Source organism: Gallus gallus, chromosome 23, assembly GCF_016699485.2.
Source record: "Gallus gallus isolate bGalGal1 chromosome 23, bGalGal1.mat.broiler.GRCg7b, whole genome shotgun sequence".
Classification (NCBI taxonomy): domain Eukaryota; kingdom Metazoa; phylum Chordata; class Aves; order Galliformes; family Phasianidae; genus Gallus; species Gallus gallus.
This window is the reverse complement of record NC_052554.1, coordinates 5,894,820-5,911,522: the sequence shown is the minus strand read 5'-3', so window position 1 is coordinate 5,911,522 and position 16,703 is coordinate 5,894,820. Positions and strand designations below refer to the sequence as shown.

Here is a 16,703-nt window from a genome sequence, read left to right as displayed (position 1 = left end):
ACTTCAAACGGCAGCCCCAGCCCCGCTGCCCGCTCCCGGCCCAGGCTGCAGCCGCTGCCGCAGGAGCGCGGCGCTCCAGGGGGCAGAGCTTTCACGGGAGAGGGGAATATGAGCACACAGTATAAATATCTGCACCGATCAGCACTTGCACAGAGCTCTGTCTGAGGAAGGAGGGTTGAATGTCACCCACCACGGCGTTCTATTTCCCCCTGCTTGGCAGCTGCTGTTCCTGTTTCCAGCACGGCGCTCGCGCTCTTCACCACGAGCACTTCGGTATCATTCGTCCCTCCACCTCCCCGCCCCCTCCTCTTGAAAGAGAGAAAATAATGGTGCCTTTGTTAGGCTGCTGCAGCGCAGGCACTGTGGAAGGAGCCGGGGCTGGGGGTGTCACTCACAGCACTGCAAGTCCCCCCACTTTTATGTGAATAAGTACTAACGGGTCTTCAAATTCAGGTCCTGCTCGTTATATACAAATAGGAAAGTTTAATATTTACATCATTAAGTTAATCATCTATATAAAAAAAACAACAAACATAACAGCTTCCTAAATTAGTGTTGTATGTACAGAGCGCAGCGGTGAGCTGCCCTTGGCACGGTCACAGTGTAATGTACACTACCCCTGGCCCGGCCCCACCGTGGGAGGGGGGCTGTGCTCCACACCCGGAGCCGGGGAGCGACAGCTTCAGCTCCGCGGGTCCATCTGTGTAATGTACACTACGGGCACTCCGCAGTCCCCGGCCCCACCGGGCTGCAGGCGGGCGAACTGTGGGTCACACGATGTTGGCCAGCTCTGTGGAGTCTGACTCTGAGCTGCTGTTGCTCTCCTCCCTGCGGGGGAAGAAGGTGTGAAGCAAAGCCTGCCTCCGTGCCGCAGGGCTGCTGCAGCCAGCAGGGAACCCCACAGCCCCGGAGCCACCACGTGCAGACCCAGCCCAGCTCTTTAGCAACCAGGGCAGGTTCCGTGCCGATCTCGAACGCTTCACACCACCTCCCTGGCAGCCAGGATTGGCAGAACCAGCACTCCTCACTGCCGCCCACGGCACCCAGACGTGTCCCAGCGCCGCCTGATGAGCCCAGGCCCGACCCATCCCCACAGCCCTGGCACGCGACGCAGCCACCTCTCAACACGGATCCACACCCACCTCAGGTCCTGCAGGGCCTTCTTGTTCTCCCTGCGCTTCTCCTCGTCAATGGGGTACAGCTTGAAGAGGAGCAGGCCCAGCAGGATCAGCCCCACAGGCACAGCCGACACCAGCAGCTTCAGGGTGATGTTCACCTCGCTGGGCTGGGAGCAGCCCCGTGTTTGGTACCCTGCGAAGCTGCAGATGTGCACACATCAGAGATGGGAGAACCACAGCTGGGCTGCACCCTGCTGCCGTCCCCACCACACTCACTCCAGGCTGAGCGTAGAGATGCCCAGGGATACCCCTGAGGTGAACTTGGTAAAGAAGACGTAGAAGGAGAAGAAGATGGCTTCGTGGCCGCGGGATTCGGGGTGCTGCAGCTTGAAGTCATCTATGACATCCGGGAGCATGGACCTGCATGGAGGTGGGTGAGCATCCCCCGCCAGGACCCCCAGGGATCAGAGTGCCCCGCAGAGCCCAGCCCAGCTCCCAGCACAGGGCTCTGCGCTCACCAGGGCAGGAGGAAGGCAGCCGCCACGCTGATCCCCGCCGCCACTGCCACGATGTAGGTGACGACGAGGTTACTGTCCAGGACAACCACCGTGATGAGGAAGGGGACAGCGGACTGCAGGGGGACAGAAGCTGGGTTGGTCTCCCGGAGCCCTACAGCTGCTGCCCTCAGCCCACCCATCCCAGTGCTGGCCCCAGCACGCAGCTCTGTGCACCCACTCACCGAGATGCCCACATAGACAGCAGTCTTCTTCCCAAAGCGGGTGAGAAACCACTGCCAGAAGGGGATGGTCAGGGTGGCTGACAGCTGTGGGAAGAGGGGGCTTGTGGTCACTGGCTGTCCAGGCTCTGCCCATCAGTCTCAGCCCCTCACCCAACACCCCAGGCTTCCACAAACCACCCACTCCCACCCTGGAGAGCTGGGGACTGAAGTAGGCACGTAAGGACACTGCAGAGTGCCCCAGTACCATTCCCCTCAACCAGCCAAGGACCCGGCTGCCCTGGGCATGGGATGGAGCCAGATCCACCCCCGCTGCAGCCAGGAGCCAGGCTCTGCAGGGCTTGGCACTTCAGACCTCCCCATCCCATAGGACTCCCTAGGAGCTGTTGTGTTCTGTCCCAGACAGTGAACACCAAGCTCCTTTTCTCAAGGGGGGGAAGGGAGATAAGTGGCCAGATTTGGACAAAAGGCCCCCATGGCTCCTGTTCTTCCATCTCTGGCAGCCTTCATGTGGGAACAAAGGCTATGCTGTTCCTGCCAACCCACTCCGCTTTTGTGACTTCTTCTCCCTCCTCTGCTCCCAAGGGACTTCTGGTCACTGTCCCCACAGCCCCTGACCTCCCTCACTCCCCAGCTTGGACATGGGATGCCATTGTGTGCATCCCAGCCCTGGGGGGTCCAGTGGGGCCATACGCACCATGATGGCCAAGAGGATGTTCTGGAACTCGTTGCGGAAGCCCAAGGTGTAGGTGCAGAATAGGGCAAAGTTGCCCTCCAGCAGCTGCAAAGGGAGCAGAGGGGTCAGAGGAGGACACTCTGGCCACTCCAAACAGGCGCCAGTGTCCACTCTCCACCCACATCACTGCTCTGCTCCAGATCACTGATCCTGGACCCCTAGGCTCCAGCTTGCCCCCTGCTCCATCCTCCAGCCCAGCCCTCCTCACCATGAATGCCAGTGAAGTGAAGAGGAAGCCAGTGATGAGCTTGATGTAGGCACCGTGGTTCATCACCAGCTTCAGCCCTCGGAAGAAGGAGACTGGCTCATCTGACTGCAGCTCAGAGGACTCTGGGGAGCAGAGTGAGCCTACCATCAGACCCACGGACAGCACCCAGGGGCACAGGGCAGTGCACCCCAACCTGCTGCAGAACAGCACACAGGACCTGGGGGTATAAGGGCAATGGGGGAAGGGAGTTCCCAGCCCAGAGTCTCAGAGGGACACTGCTTTGCAGGGCAGGACCAGAGTCCTGGACTTTGGATATCCTCTCGCTCTGGGATGCCCCAGCTGGCACCACAAACTTGGCAATCCAAAGCCATGTGAGATGAACAGCAACGCAGTGAGATGAGCTGGAGATGCTGAGCCCTCCTGCCCACAGCACTGCTATTCTGCAGAGCCATCCCAGCTCCTCAGCCCCTCTCTATGGGGCAGGACCCTCAGATGAGGCCACAGCTCCTCCGAGAGCCCCACGCATCACAGCCCCTCTCACTCACCTCTTTTCTCCCGCACGCCCACTGAGAGGATGACAGCGCAGAGGATGTAGAGCCCCCCGATGACCCCCGCTGCAACCATGTAGGCATTCCTCTGCGTGAGAGGGGAAGCAATAAGGGAAGGCCTCATCCCGGCAGCCAGTGCTGCCCAGGGGAGCAGCAGAGACCAGCAAGTGCCCTCAGTTTACCGTGTCTGCCAGCGAGCCAGTGTAGTGGGTCATGTTCACATTCCTTATGGCCACCGAGAAGTTGGTCTCACTCAGGAAGGGGGGGGTCTCGATGCAGGGGGTAACCGCCTTGCCCACAATCTGGCCCTGGATGGCGGTGCCCAGCACAGTGCCCAGCACCTCCACAGTCATACCTGGGGAGAGGCAGCGGGGCTGAGCCTAGGGCTATCTGCTCCCCGTCAGCAGCACAGGCGAGCCAGCACAGCTCTCCTACAGCTCCACCCAAACCAGAGGAAAAAGCCCTGTGCTATGCAGAGAGCACCTGCTGGGAAACCAAGACAGAGGTGAGGTATGCCTGGACTTGGGCACGGTGCTGTCTGCCTTATAGCAGAGAGGGAGGGAGGACTGAGGAGCAGCTCTCAGACTTAACAGGAATGCGTGCCAGAGGAGACAGTGAAGAGGAACAGAAAGATCTGGACCAGCTGCAGCTCAGGCCCTGAACGATGCTCCTCGGGATGGAGTGTGACCAAACAATCCACTCCCTGCACCTCCATGAGGACTGCACCCCAGCGGGAGCAGCAGCAAAGGAGCTGAGCGCCGTGAAGGAAGGGGAGGAAGCACTTACGGTAGGCAGTGGCTGAGTCCCGCTCACTCTGCTCCCTGCTGATGAACATTGTCAGCGCCGAGTAGGGCACGTGGAAGCACTGCAATGGCACCAGAGAATGGGCTCAGGGCTGCGAATGTTGGTGGGACCCGGACAGAGGTTCTGCCACCCTGCTCTGTCCCTCCCCACTGACCCAACATGCAGAGCCCAACTCACCGTCACAAGGGTCTGGAAGATGCAGTAGAAGATGAGATACCACATCACTTGGCCTGTGGAGATGTCTGGGACGAACCAGATGAGGAAGTAGGAGATGACAGCAAATGGGGTGGAGAAGATGATCCTTTGGGAAGACACAGTGTCAGTCTCACAGGCACGCTTCAAACCCACCGGCTCAGCTCTCCCTGCTGCTGTACAGACAATGGGGACCAGGGATCTGATTTTGGGGACCCCCAGCTGCCCCAAACTGGCCCACCCTGCTGCAACACACGGGCAGGGCTGGGTGCCACAGGGCTGCAGGCAGCACCTCGGCTCTCACGGCAGGGAGGGGAATGGGCTGACTCAGACTTCCACAAAAAAAAAATCTGTTTCTGCAAGAGCAGGCATCCCTGCTGCAATGGAAGGGACTGATCTGCTTCTGCCATCAGCTCCCAGCCCCGACCCTTCCCGCAGGCAGCACTGCTGCATGCTCAGCAGGGTGCCATCTCCCTGCTCCTCCTGCCAAGGGCTGCAGAGCAGCCAGGAGCACAGCTCCCTGCTCACACCTCCTGCCAGCACCGAGCCCTCATCCCAGGGTCACCTCTGCTCAGCTGGCAGGAACAGAGCGAGTCCCGGCCAGCAGCAACTGCTCCTTCCTGCAGCTCTGCACAGCATGCAGCAGGACATGGGGTACAAAGCACAACAGGATCGGGGAGGGAGCATTGCTCAAGCACCAGAGCTTGGCACTTGGCCGTCAGAACTGGCCAACAGGCAAACAGCAGTGGAAAGCCACGCACTGCATCTTGGCTTCATTCTGGCTTTGCTTGCAAGCACCGGCGCTCCACAAGCCATTGGATGGGGGCTGCACTCAGGAGCCAAACCAGCAGAACCGGGCAGAGCCGCACAAGGTCAGAGCTGTCTCTGCAATGAGGGGACAGGGAAATCCTTCCTTCCAGGCTGACATACAGGACACAAAGTTAAATTTAAGTTGGGGAGAGTGTTGAGAAACTGCATCTCCACGGATGGAGCAGGCAGACGCACTGCACAGGACGCAGCACATGCACATTTTTCCACACACACGTCACCGGCGGGGGGAGGAAGGGGCGAGCCAGCTCACAGCCGCTCCTCTCCTGCGCCCTCATTGCCACGCTTGTGTGGAGCCAAGGAAGGTCTGAATCGCTCACTGCAGCCCCAGGACGGCGGGAAGCTCAGTGCATCGGCTGCGGCACCCATGGGTGCACACGGGGTGAGCGCACCCCCGTGGGACCAGCAGGGTGCCTCCAGCTCCAGGGCGAGGCGCTGAGCCCCGGTGGCCACGGGGGCGAATGACTGAAAGTGACCCCGTGGGCGCGGCGCCGGTGACGCGGCGGCGCTCATTGGCTGTGTGTGATGGCGTGTTCCTTTGTGCCGCTCGCTTCCCAGTCCGGCGGTTTAACCGTTTGTAAACGACCGCTGCTCGGAGGAGGAAGGTCAGGACACTGCAATCGCCTCCACGTCAGGGGAAAGTTTGGTCATCGGGAAGAGAGGAAATGCTGCACGAAAGCAGCACGGCGTGCTGACGAGCAGCTGGGGGAAAGAGCGCTAAGAAGGGCTTCCAAAGAAAGAGCTGAAAGGAAGCAGGAGCTGCCTCGTGCTTTCAGTCAGAGCCCCACGTCACGCACTTCATAGCCTGGCAGGAATTCACCCCCAGGATCCCATCACAGCGTACGGGGGGGGCTGGGGTCAGGCAGCAGCAGCACCACCATGCCCAGGGAAACCGAGGCAGCAGCAGAGCTGCAGCAGCCGGGGGCTGCCGGTTTCCCCTGAAGCCAGAAATAACACCTGCAAGCCAAGGGGCCCAACCCGCCACAGAAGTGCTGGCTAATTTTAACAATGCAAGAGCCATTCCGAGGAATGCAGCAGCTCCATCCCCACCCCTGCCCCGAGATTACAGAGCAGAGCTGCAGCTGAGCGCAGCTATCCTGCCCAGCCCCGCGCTAATCTCCAGACCCCAGACCCGCCGCGCTGCCTGCAGGGAGGCTATTTCAGGCCACGCATGGAACCTGGCTTAACCAGGCAGCTGCCTCTGCCCAGAGCTATTCACGGAAACCCATGGACACAGAGGTTGTAATTGCAGGGGAAAGAAGTGTGTCCCTGCAGCCACAGCCCCCTGTGCCTACCCCCTTTGCTGCACTGCATTTCAGCACCCTGCAGGTTATTTTGGTGTGGGACGCACAGCACCACATCCACATTCAGATATTAGCACCCTGTGGCTCTCATCCCTCTCCTGAAGATTGCATTGCTCACTGTCCTGCATAGGAACAGGTGTTGATGGACATCCCCCCTTGTCCCATGCCCCAACCCTTTGGGGTTCTGTAAACACCCACACCCCACACCTCCAACTTCCCTTTGCTCCCAAGAGCAGCACCCACATGCAGGTTCCTGGAGCTTTGGCAGTCGCTCTTCCTGTTCACACCACATCCTTGTGACCATCAGCTGGTATCCCACTACCCCACATCACTGCGCACACCCCCGCCACTCCTCCCTGCAGCTGCAATGCCACCTGCTCTGCAGGCAGCATGTCCCTGCCACTGGCTAGGGATGGGGGACTGCCACAGGAGTCTGCACCCAGCACCTGAATGTGGCATAGGGCACTCCTGGGGCGCTGGAGCTGGTCCATGTGTAGAGGCACAAGGGTACACCCAGGGACACAAGGTGACAGCTTAGGTACAATGGGATAACAGCCACAGAGCAATGTTGCTGGCAGCACCCTGGTGTTTTTGGGCACCTGGCACCTCCGCTGGGTGAGACGGGCTGTGGGCACGTTCTGCCCTGCTAACCTCATCCAAGGGACACCCACAGCTGATGGCAGCCAGCGCATGGGGAAGGGACACCGGGTGCTACAGGCAGCACTCACCATGGCATCAGGCGGCCAAAGCGGGTCCACGGCGTCTTGCTGATGAAGAAGCCCACCATGGGGTCTGTGATGGCGTCCCATGCTCGCCCCACAAACAGGATGATGGAGGCATAGAATGGGTCAAGCTGCAGGAGTCAGAACCACAGAATGGCTGAAGTTGGAACCCACCCAGTTCCAACCCCTGCCATGGGCTGGTTACTCCCCACCAGCTCAGGCTGCCCAGAGCGCCATCCAACTTAGCCTTGAATGCTTTCAGGGATGGGGCACCCACAACCTCTCTGGACAGCAGAACCAGCACCTCACTGCCCATGGAGTAAAGAATTTTTTCTTAACACCTAACCTAAATCTCCCCTCTTTCAGTTTAAAGCTATGTACCCGCATCCTATCACTGTCAGGCTGCATAAGAAGCCGGCCCCCTCGTGCTTCTAAGGGACCCTAAGGGCACAGAACCCCGGCGCCGTTCCACCAGCGCGACTCACCCCATTCGGGAGCTGCAGGACACGTCGATCTGCGCGCTCCCAATGCGGATCCCGGCAGCGACGGCCGCTCCCAGGACTCCCCCCGCGGGACCCGGATCCCGCCGCCCCATAAGGAGCCCGACCGAGCGCCGCCGCCGCCCCCCGCCCCGTCCCACCGGCCCGGTACCTGTGCCACGTCTAGGAGGTAGATCTGGAGGAAGAAGCCCAACGCGCAGCCCGTGGTCTGGTAGGGAGCCCCGCCGACGGCGTAGCACAGCTTGCTGCACACCGACAGCCGCTCCCGGCTCTCCTGCAACGGCCTGCGGCATTAGGGTCGGGGAAAGGGAGGGGAACCGAGGACGGCTCCCTCCCCGCTCCGAGCGGGGCCCGGGAAGCCCCGGGGAGAAGGGGAGGGGAACAGCAGCTCACCCTACGGCGGGGCTGGCGGCAGGAAGGCGGCAGCAGCCCCGCAGCCGCGGCCCCAACGCGGACCCGCTCCGCACCGCCGCCCCCAGCCATGCTGCGCGCGATGAATGGGGCGCGGAGCCACCGCCCGCGCGGCCTTGTACGCGTCTGCCCCGCCTCCTGCCGCCCCGCCTCCTGCCTCCATCCTGCCTCCTGCCGTCCGCTTCCTTCACTTCTACCCCAGCCTCAGCCCGGACCCCCACCTGCAGCCCCCGACCTTCCCTGTCCCTCTGTCCTTCTGTCCCCATTCCTTCTCACACCCCTATGCCAGCATCGTGCTGCCCTGCGAGGGTTTGGGGCAGTGGAGGCACTGTCACCTCCCAGCGCCACCATCACCCCTCTGTGCCACCATCACCTCCCTGTGCCAGGCATCCATTGGTGAGGGCTGGGGATCAGCTCCAAGGGCGCTCTGTGCCCCACTGCAGCCCCATTACAACCCTCCATCGAAGGGACTGCAGTGAAGCAGAACCCCCCCCCACTGCCGACTCCTGTGCCATGCAGGCTCTGGTTTGTGGTTTGCAGTTGGCAAACCACTTTTTTTGCAGACGGCAAAAAGTCAGGGCACATGGATGATCCCAATCTTTACAAGCCCACGTGGGCTACAGAAGTCCCTTCCAACTCAAATTACCCCAATTTCTGTGCTTTGTAAGTAAACAGCAAAAAAGTAATGCAGCAAGTCATGTTATGAGAGTACACTGGAAGCACTGGGGTAGAAGTAAGCACTCTGATGTGTGTGACCATCTCAGCACGTGATGTCTTTCTCCTAAAGCGGCAAATGCAATTCCGAGTCCTCATTTTGTCATGAAAGTCAGACGTTTATTTTCTTAAAATCCCAGATCCTGAAACCCCTCATTTGTGAGGAACGTGGCCTTTGTTTAAAACTCTTCTGGACATAGAGTGCCCTGAAAGCCTGGCCATGAAACGCAGAGGCAGCAGCAGAAGGCGATGGGAGGACCACTACTGCTGCACCTCTCAGTGCTGCTCACAGGGCTGGGGCTGTGCCTGCAGGATGATGGGGCTGTGGCTTTGGGACACAGCGTCTGGTGACAGCATCCCATGCGAGGCAATGGGCTTGGTGAGCTTGAATGGACCCTGCCAGCAAAAGCAAAGCATCAGTGCCGTGTCAACACAATGACAGCTGCCAGCACTGCTTGGGCCATCATGGAGCAAAGATCACACTGAGAAGTGCCATGGGATGGGGCCAGCGTGGCATTAACCCCATCCTCAGCCCCTGAGCGCTGCTACTGCCATTGCTGCCACTCTGATCCCTTTGTCTGAGAGCTCCTTGGCTCCTGGTGGTGTTCCTGCTCTCAGGCACAGTGTGAGGAGCTGCTCCTGAGTTTTGGGTGTACAATGAGTGGTGCTTTGTGCTGAGACTGTGCAGAAAGATCAGAAATAGGTGCAGCCCTGCTGTGCATCTGAAGCAGGAGAAGCAGAATGACCAGGATTTGGGGATTTCCTGGAATTAGGAGGATTTTCTCCCCGCCTGGCATTGTGCAATATCAGGGAGTGGGGAAGATGTTAAACCTTCTGCCAAGTGGATGCACAGGGGATACTCGCAGCTGTGAAGCAGCCACTGAGGATGGGACCCAAGCTCTGGCCCTGGGGTCACAGGGGATGGGGACAGGGGTGGGGAAAGGGGCTGCACTGATGGTGGTGGCTCTGCCTCCTGCCTCCTGCCCATACTTCCCCATATCACAAATCTGGCACAGCCCAGAGCTGAGCAAGCGTGAGCGCACTTAAAACCAGACAGCGCTGCTGATGGTGTCAGTGCTGCACCCTGCTGGGGCAGCCCCAGGGCATCTCCAGGCTCAGTGCATCTCCTGGCACTGTACATAGACAAAATGGGTCTGTGAGGGGATAAGGAGGTGCCAGGGACAGTTTTCCTCCCTGTTTGCTGCACTTTGCTGCCCACTGGACTCAGCATGGTTCTGGTAGTGGTGCTTTGTGTGTTCCTGTGCCCACGGGGCCTGGGGATTTTGCAAGGACACCGTGGCTTCATGGGGGCAAAGGGGACATGTTGCATGGTGGCACGTGGTAGTCCTGCACTGATCAAATCCATCCCATGGGACCTCAGGCAGAATGTTGCAATGGGAGGTGGGGGACAAGATGGGGTTGGTGTGGGGGCTCAGCCCAGGAGCCCCATGGGGATGGCAGGGGGGCTGCTGCAGGATGGGGATGGTCGGAGGCAGGGCACAGCCTGGGGAGTTCTGGGACACCCTTTGGGGTGCAATGATGGAAGCACTGGGGCCAGAGCAAAGTCCAGCCCTGCTGTCAGCAGGGATCCAAAGGGCACTGCGGGCTGGGAACTGCCTCGTGCCATCCCTGGAGCAGTGCCAGCTGCCGGCCAGGTCACAGCTGCTCCTGTGATGCAACGCCTGCAAAGCAGCTCCTGCAAAGGGAGCACGGCCAGGGGTCTGTCCAACCCCGGGCAGCCACCTGCAGTGCTGTGTCCCCGGGCACCTCCCCTCTGAGCACCCACCTCTGTTTGCACAGCACAGCCTGCAAAGAGCAGCTCTCAGGTGGCGTTTACCGAGATTAAAGGGCTGCACGGCTGCTCCAGCCCCTCTCAGCGGTCCTCTTATACCCTCGAAACATCTGGAACTCCTTGAAAGCGGGACACACTCGTGCCGCACCCCGGCAAAAGCTGGAGAGGTCCAGAGGCCTCGGGGAGGGCAAGGAGCTGCGGCCGAGAGCCCCGCAGCGGCTCAGCCCCTAAAGCTGAGGGAGATTCGTTGGGGGGGGGGCGAAGGGGCTTCACCGGGGGGCGGCAGAGCGGGTGGGAATGGAGTGCTCAGGGAGCGACTGACCCTCTCGGGGACCGCGGGGCACCACGCGTTCGGGGCTGCAGTTGGAACCCGGCACGGAGAGGTGCATCCCGGCCCCCGGAGCTCCGTGCCCGGCAGGTGGCGCGCGGAGCCCGCGGCTGAGGGCGGACGGAGTCCGGGACGGTGCGGCGGGATGGGGATGGGATGGGGACGGGTGCATCAGGCTGCTCATCCTGGACGGGGGCGCAGGACTCAGCCCCCCGGCTCCCAGCACTGCTGGCTGGGGCTGCACAGCCCAGGTGGACTTTGTAACGGTCTTTAGAGCTCGAGCAGAGCCTGGCAGCATTTCCACAATGTTTACTGCTCTTCTTAGAAAGAACTTTGCAGACGTGAAATGCAAAGTGCCAAGGATGGAAACGGAGTGCTGGCCCCAGTACTGTGGCCCCCTCAGACGTCCCCAGGTGGTGTCTGTGCCCTCTGTGCACACTTCATTCCTCGTGTGCAGCTGGACAGTGAAGCTCATATCTCCATAAGCCAACTTGTCCCATTCACAGCTGTGTGTTGCCAGCTGGGCCTGGGTGTCCTCAGTCAAAATCTGCCTTGCAGAGATCCCAGCTCCTCCGTGCTTGTGGATGGGGTCCCTCAAACCACGACCTTCCCATGTGGCTGAGATGCACCGGGACACACGGGGATGCTCTGGGGTGCTGAGGCCGATGCTCTCGTTTTCCCCATTCTCACGCTCCACACAGGTGCTTTGGTTGGGAATGTGCAAATTCACGTTAGTGGGAAGAATTTGACAATCAAATGAAGCTTTGCTCGGCCCGGCACACGGCGGCAGTAGGAGCTCCGCCGGCTGCAGCGCCCCGGGGCCGCCACGGGCCGACTCCGCGCCCCGCACGAGGGGAAACTGAGGCACGGCCGCAGCATCCCCCGCGCTGAGCCCCCCGAGGGGGCGGGGCGCTCGCTCAGACCACGCCCCTTATGCAAATATGGACCCGTCGATTGGACACGGGGCGGGCCGGCAGTCGCACATAGGCTATAAGAGAGGGGGGAACAATGCGCCCGCGTCCTGGCTGTGAGCTGCTGCTGCTGCTACCCGCAGCATCGAGCTAGGTGGGCGCGGGGGGCCCGGAGGGGCCGAGGAGGCGGCTGCCCCCGGCCCCGCCGCCCCCAGGCTGTGCCCCCCCCCCCCCCCCCCCTCCTACCACCCATGCAGCCATGGAGCGGGACGCGTACCAGCACTACTTGTACGACTACGATGCGGGGGAGGATTTTCACCGCTCCACGGCTCCCAGCGAGGACATCTGGAAGAAGTTCGAGTTCGTCCCCACGCCACCTCTCTCGCCCCTCGGGGAGCGGCCGGGCTGCTCGGCGGCAGAGGAGCGGGGCTGCCCCCCGCGCTGCTGTCTGCCCGACGAACCCGAGTACCTTATCGGCACCGGGCAGCTCTTCGGCAACCTGAGCGCCTTCATTCTGCGGGACTGCATGTGGAGCGGCTTCTCGGCCCGGGAACGGCTGGAGAAGGCGATGACGGAGAAACTTTCCACGGGAACTCCGCGGGCAGCGCCGCACAAACCGTCCTCAGCCCCCGATCTGGGCTTCGGCAGCTCCGTGAGCGAGTGCGTGGACCCCGCCGCCGTGTTCCTGTGCCCCCTGGCCGAGAGCAAAGTGCCCCCGTCCTCGGGGTCGGAGGGGCAAAGCGATTCTGGTAAGGGCGCGTCCGATGCGGGGGCACCGAGTGCGGAGCAGCGCCTTTGGGGCGGTCGAGCGCCAACAAAGGGGACGCGACGCTGCCTCCTGGGGACGGCTCTGTACCCCGTGGCCGCTGAGTGGGTCCTCGAGGCCCGGGGAGGCTGGGGTGGGGGGGACGCTCGTGCCTCTTTCCCAAGCTTTTCAGCACTGCTGCCGGCTCGGAACCGCGGGCGCTGCCCCGCATCCCCGGGACAAAAGGCGGAGCATCTCGGGGGGGGGAGAGAGGGGGCAGGGGAGGGCGGAACGTCACCGACGGCAGCAGACGCAGCGCTGCGGGGGATATGCCCACCCCCCGGACAGGGCCACGGGGCAGCTCCTGCCCGCACCGCGCTGACCCCCGCCGGGCACAGCGCCTCTCCGGGTCGCGGGTTTTCGGGGCTCCGCAGTCCCCGCCGTCCCACGGCCAGTTCCCATTCCCGGGCTCACGGCCGCCGGGAAATGCTGACGCGGGGCCGTGACCCCGTTAATAAATCTGCCGGCCGGTGAGTCACGGCGCGGGCCGGGCGCTTAATGCCATTAGCAGCCCGGGCGCCGTAAGCAGGTCGCGGGCGTAAGAGGCTTAACCGCGATCCGTGGGGCTGGGAAGGGCCGGGGGTCCCGGGTCGGGTCCTGCCGCGCCACGTGGGCGCGAACAAAAAGCAACAGATTGCAAACAATGAGAGTGGCCGAGCGGACGGGCAGCGCCGCGGGCCAATGGGAAGCGAGAGAGGTGATACTGCCCGGCCACGTGGCCAATGAGAGGCCCCCGGGGGTGGGCCCCGCGGTCCGACTTTTATTAATGGACGGCGGCGGGAGTTGTGTACGCACGTGGTTGAGATCGACCGCGTTGTGACAGTGGTGAATGTCGCTTTCCGGCCCGGAGCTCGGCTACCGCGGGGCTGGCGAAGGACCGAGACGAGGCTGTGCCCCGGGGGCCGATGATGCTGCACTGAGCATCTCGGGACCTGGCTTCAGAGCCAAATAAAAGAGATAGGAAAGGTGGAAGTGCTCTGCTAAAGTGAGAGCAATAGCAGCACGTGCGAAGTGGGGTCACCTCACTGTCCCCAGCTTTTGCCCCGCTGAGCTTTGTGGGATCAGCTGCAGTGGCACCGAGCACATCGTGGTTTAGTGGCTTTGAGTTATTTGGGTCTTGCTGTGCCTCCCTCCCCCACTGCCCTCAGGGACTGTCACCTCTGTCCCCGCAGCCTGGGCTGAATGGGGGGGGGGGGGGGGGGGGTGGCTGTCGGGCCGGGCTCTGAATGGGGTTTGTCACTTGTGAAAAGTAACAAGTCACCGAGTGTGGAACTGGAGCCGGGGGAACAAAGGGCAGCTTTGCCCCCATGTTCCTCATTTACAATTCCAATGGACCATGAAAGCGTCGGAGCAGGGACAGTCTTTGGAGTTAGAGCCTCTCCCTGGTCTTGGGATTCCGCTCCTCCCCTCCCTTCCCCAGCCAGGTGGGCTTCCACATTGCCTGTTGCTGCTTTGCCCAGGACGTGTGTTGCTCTTAGGGCAACAGTGAAGCCCCAGTCTGGTTTTGGGGGGGTCTGGGCAGCATGTGGCTATGGAAGGAAATCTGTCTGTGTGGTAGCATTGAAAGAATTTAAAATCACATAATCCCTTCCGGAGGTTGTGGGGTAGCTTTGCAGAGCATGAGCAAACTTTGGGGAATGGCAGCGGGGAATGGCCAAGGCTGCAGGGATACACATGGGCTGAGGGACTCTCAAATAATGGGGACTGTTTTTTCCATGTCTGTTGTGAACAGAGGGTGAAGAGATTGATGTGGTCACGGTGGAGAAGAGACAATCGCTCAGCCTGCGGAAGCCAGTCACCATCACGCTGCGTGCCGACCCCCTGGACCCCTGCATGAAGCACTTCCACATCTCCATCCACCAGCAGCAGCACAACTACGCCGCTCGCTCACCGCCGGATGCCTGTCCCCAGCCCAAGTCCCCGCAGCAGGACGAGGAAGAGCTGCTCAGCGCTGCAGAACCACCCCCCTCCCATGCGCTGCCTGACCCCGGTTTGCCAAAAGCTGGCCCCGGCTCTGACAGCGAAGACGTGGCCAAGAGGAAAAACCACAACTACCTGGAGCGCAAGCGGCGCAATGACCTGCGCTCACGCTTCCTGGCGCTGCGGGACCAGGTGCCCGGGCTGGCCAGCTGCCCCAAGACACCCAAAGTGGTGATCCTGAGCAAATCCTCCGAGTACCTGCAGTCGCTTATCAGCGCTGAGCGGAGAATGGCAGCTGAGAAGCGGCAGCTGCGGCTGCGGCAGATGCAGTTGCTCAGACAGATTGCTCAGCTCAAGGGGCACTAGCATGGACCTGCCTGCGCCCCGGCCCCACAGCCCCATGGTTCCCTTTCGATTTGCACACTTTTGATTTTTGGTTGGTTGTTGAACCCTTGCTGCCAGGGGCAGTGGCTGTTGTGATGCTCCGTGACTTCAGCCCAGGGGATCACTCCATCCTGCCTTGCTGGTCGTCCTGCAGCTGTTGTCCACCAATGGCACTGCCAGGAGCTGCCCCTCGCGTCCATCCCACAGGATGTCCCCATCATCCACTTCAGTGGGTCACACTGTGTGGCTCATGTTTGGATGGATCCCAGCAGGGGCAGCAATGGGGACGTGTGACCCCGACCTGAGCGGTGTCCTGCAGGCAATCCCCTGCTCCCTTGGCTCGGTGAGGCTGTACCTCACTTTCTTACCACTTCATGCAGTAGCTCGTCTTGGATTTTGTGTTCTAGAAACTGCTGCTGTAACTGCGAGTCTTATACTGGAGGCTGTGTTTTTTATACTGTATTTTTGTACCACTTTTTGAGAAGTATTGGTAAAGAGTTTGCTTTTTTATATTAAAAAAAAAAAACTTTTTTTTGGAGGGGGCGGGGGGCTTCTGCTGTCGGAAGGCTCCATCCTGCTGCACTTTAGGGAGATCAGGAAGGAGCTGATTCCTGCTGGGACCCTTGAGCCGAGTCCTGGCAGTGGCTGGTTCCCACCTCGCAGCTCTCCAACCCACTCATTTGCAATAACAGGGGTTCTCTTTGTTTTCCCCACACATCCCTGCCACCACCCCTTTGCCCACAGCTGCCTGAAGCCCCCAGAAATGCTTCAGGCGGTGCAGGATTTGGGCTGGAGGGAGCGCCCTGAGGTGCTGGCAGGGATGGCTCCACTGACCTGCTGAGAACCGTTAGTTAACACTGTGGTCAGATTTAGCACTTTCTTCATTACCTCACACTTCATAAATAAATAAGTTGTAAAGACAGCCTGGGTTGGCTTTTTCCATGTGGGTGGCTGCGGGTTTCCATTCATCACGCTTCAACGCTCTGGGAAGGGGAGCTGGAGGGATGGCAGCCTGGCTGCTGTGTATTGGGGTGTCTGGGATACTCAGGGCCCAAGCAGGAGCAAATGCTCTGCACCAGGGCTGTGGAGCTGTTCTTTGTCCCAGCAATTGATATGCAAGTGGGTACAGACAACAAATCACCTGGATTATTTTTCCTCCTTTCATGTAGGTTTACTGGCAAGGGGGACAGAGAGCTTGTGCTGGGCTCAGATGGGCCTTGGCGTAACCAAACACTCTGCTAATGGGCTCAGGGCAGTCTGTGGCTTGCTGGCCTACATGGGGGCTGCTGGTAACCCTATAGCTGGGTAGGGGGGAATGCAATCTGCCTGCTTCAAGGAGAACTTTGGGCACCCCTATCTGCTGAGTGGATTAAGTTATACGTATATTTACTCTCCCCCTTTCCCTGAGCTCAGTGCTTTTGGATTTCATTCACAGTGGCAGCAGAAGCCTCGCTCTGAGTGGGGGGATGCAGAGTCCTGTTACTGCCCAGCAGTCAGAGCAGCGCTCGCCGCAGGCAGCCAGCCTGAAGCAGCAGTGCTGCTGCGCAGGGCCTCACACATCCCCACTCCCTGCAGTATTTCACGCTTTCTGCACGTTATGTTGTGCTCTGTCAAAGCGTTTCAGGGCTGTATTAGGGGCGGCTCACAGGAACCACAGCTCAAACACAGGGCAGGGTGACCTAAATCTGACACCTCGCCTCCAAGCAGGAAACAAAGCCCGCATGTCCCTGGCCCCACGGTTT

General features: G+C 60.7%; 2 protein-coding genes across 2 annotated transcripts; one reads left to right on the top strand and one right to left on the bottom strand.

Moving 5' to 3' along the window:
* Positions 1–468: 468 nt before the first annotated feature.
* Positions 469–8,198, bottom strand: MFSD2A (major facilitator superfamily domain containing 2A). The gene is made up of 14 exons (XM_417826.8): positions 8,090–8,198; positions 7,848–7,970; positions 7,203–7,327; positions 4,328–4,451; positions 4,133–4,211; positions 3,529–3,701; positions 3,344–3,434; positions 2,799–2,920; positions 2,552–2,635; positions 1,858–1,941; positions 1,637–1,749; positions 1,395–1,538; positions 1,143–1,319; positions 469–828 (listed from the first exon to the last, which is right to left on the bottom strand). Exons 1-14 carry the CDS (start codon positions 8,177–8,179, stop codon positions 771–773), a joined length of 1,587 nt encoding a protein of 528 aa, XP_417826.5. The 5' UTR covers positions 8,180–8,198; the 3' UTR covers positions 469–770.
* Positions 8,199–11,959: 3,761 nt separating this feature from the next.
* MYCL (v-myc avian myelocytomatosis viral oncogene lung carcinoma derived homolog) lies at positions 11,960–15,883 on the top strand. Its single transcript, XM_425790.8, has 2 exons — positions 11,960–12,601; positions 14,390–15,883. Exons 1-2 carry the CDS (start codon positions 12,112–12,114, stop codon positions 14,941–14,943), a joined length of 1,044 nt encoding a protein of 347 aa, XP_425790.2. The 5' UTR covers positions 11,960–12,111; the 3' UTR covers positions 14,944–15,883.
* The last annotated feature ends 820 nt before the right edge of the window (positions 15,884–16,703 follow it).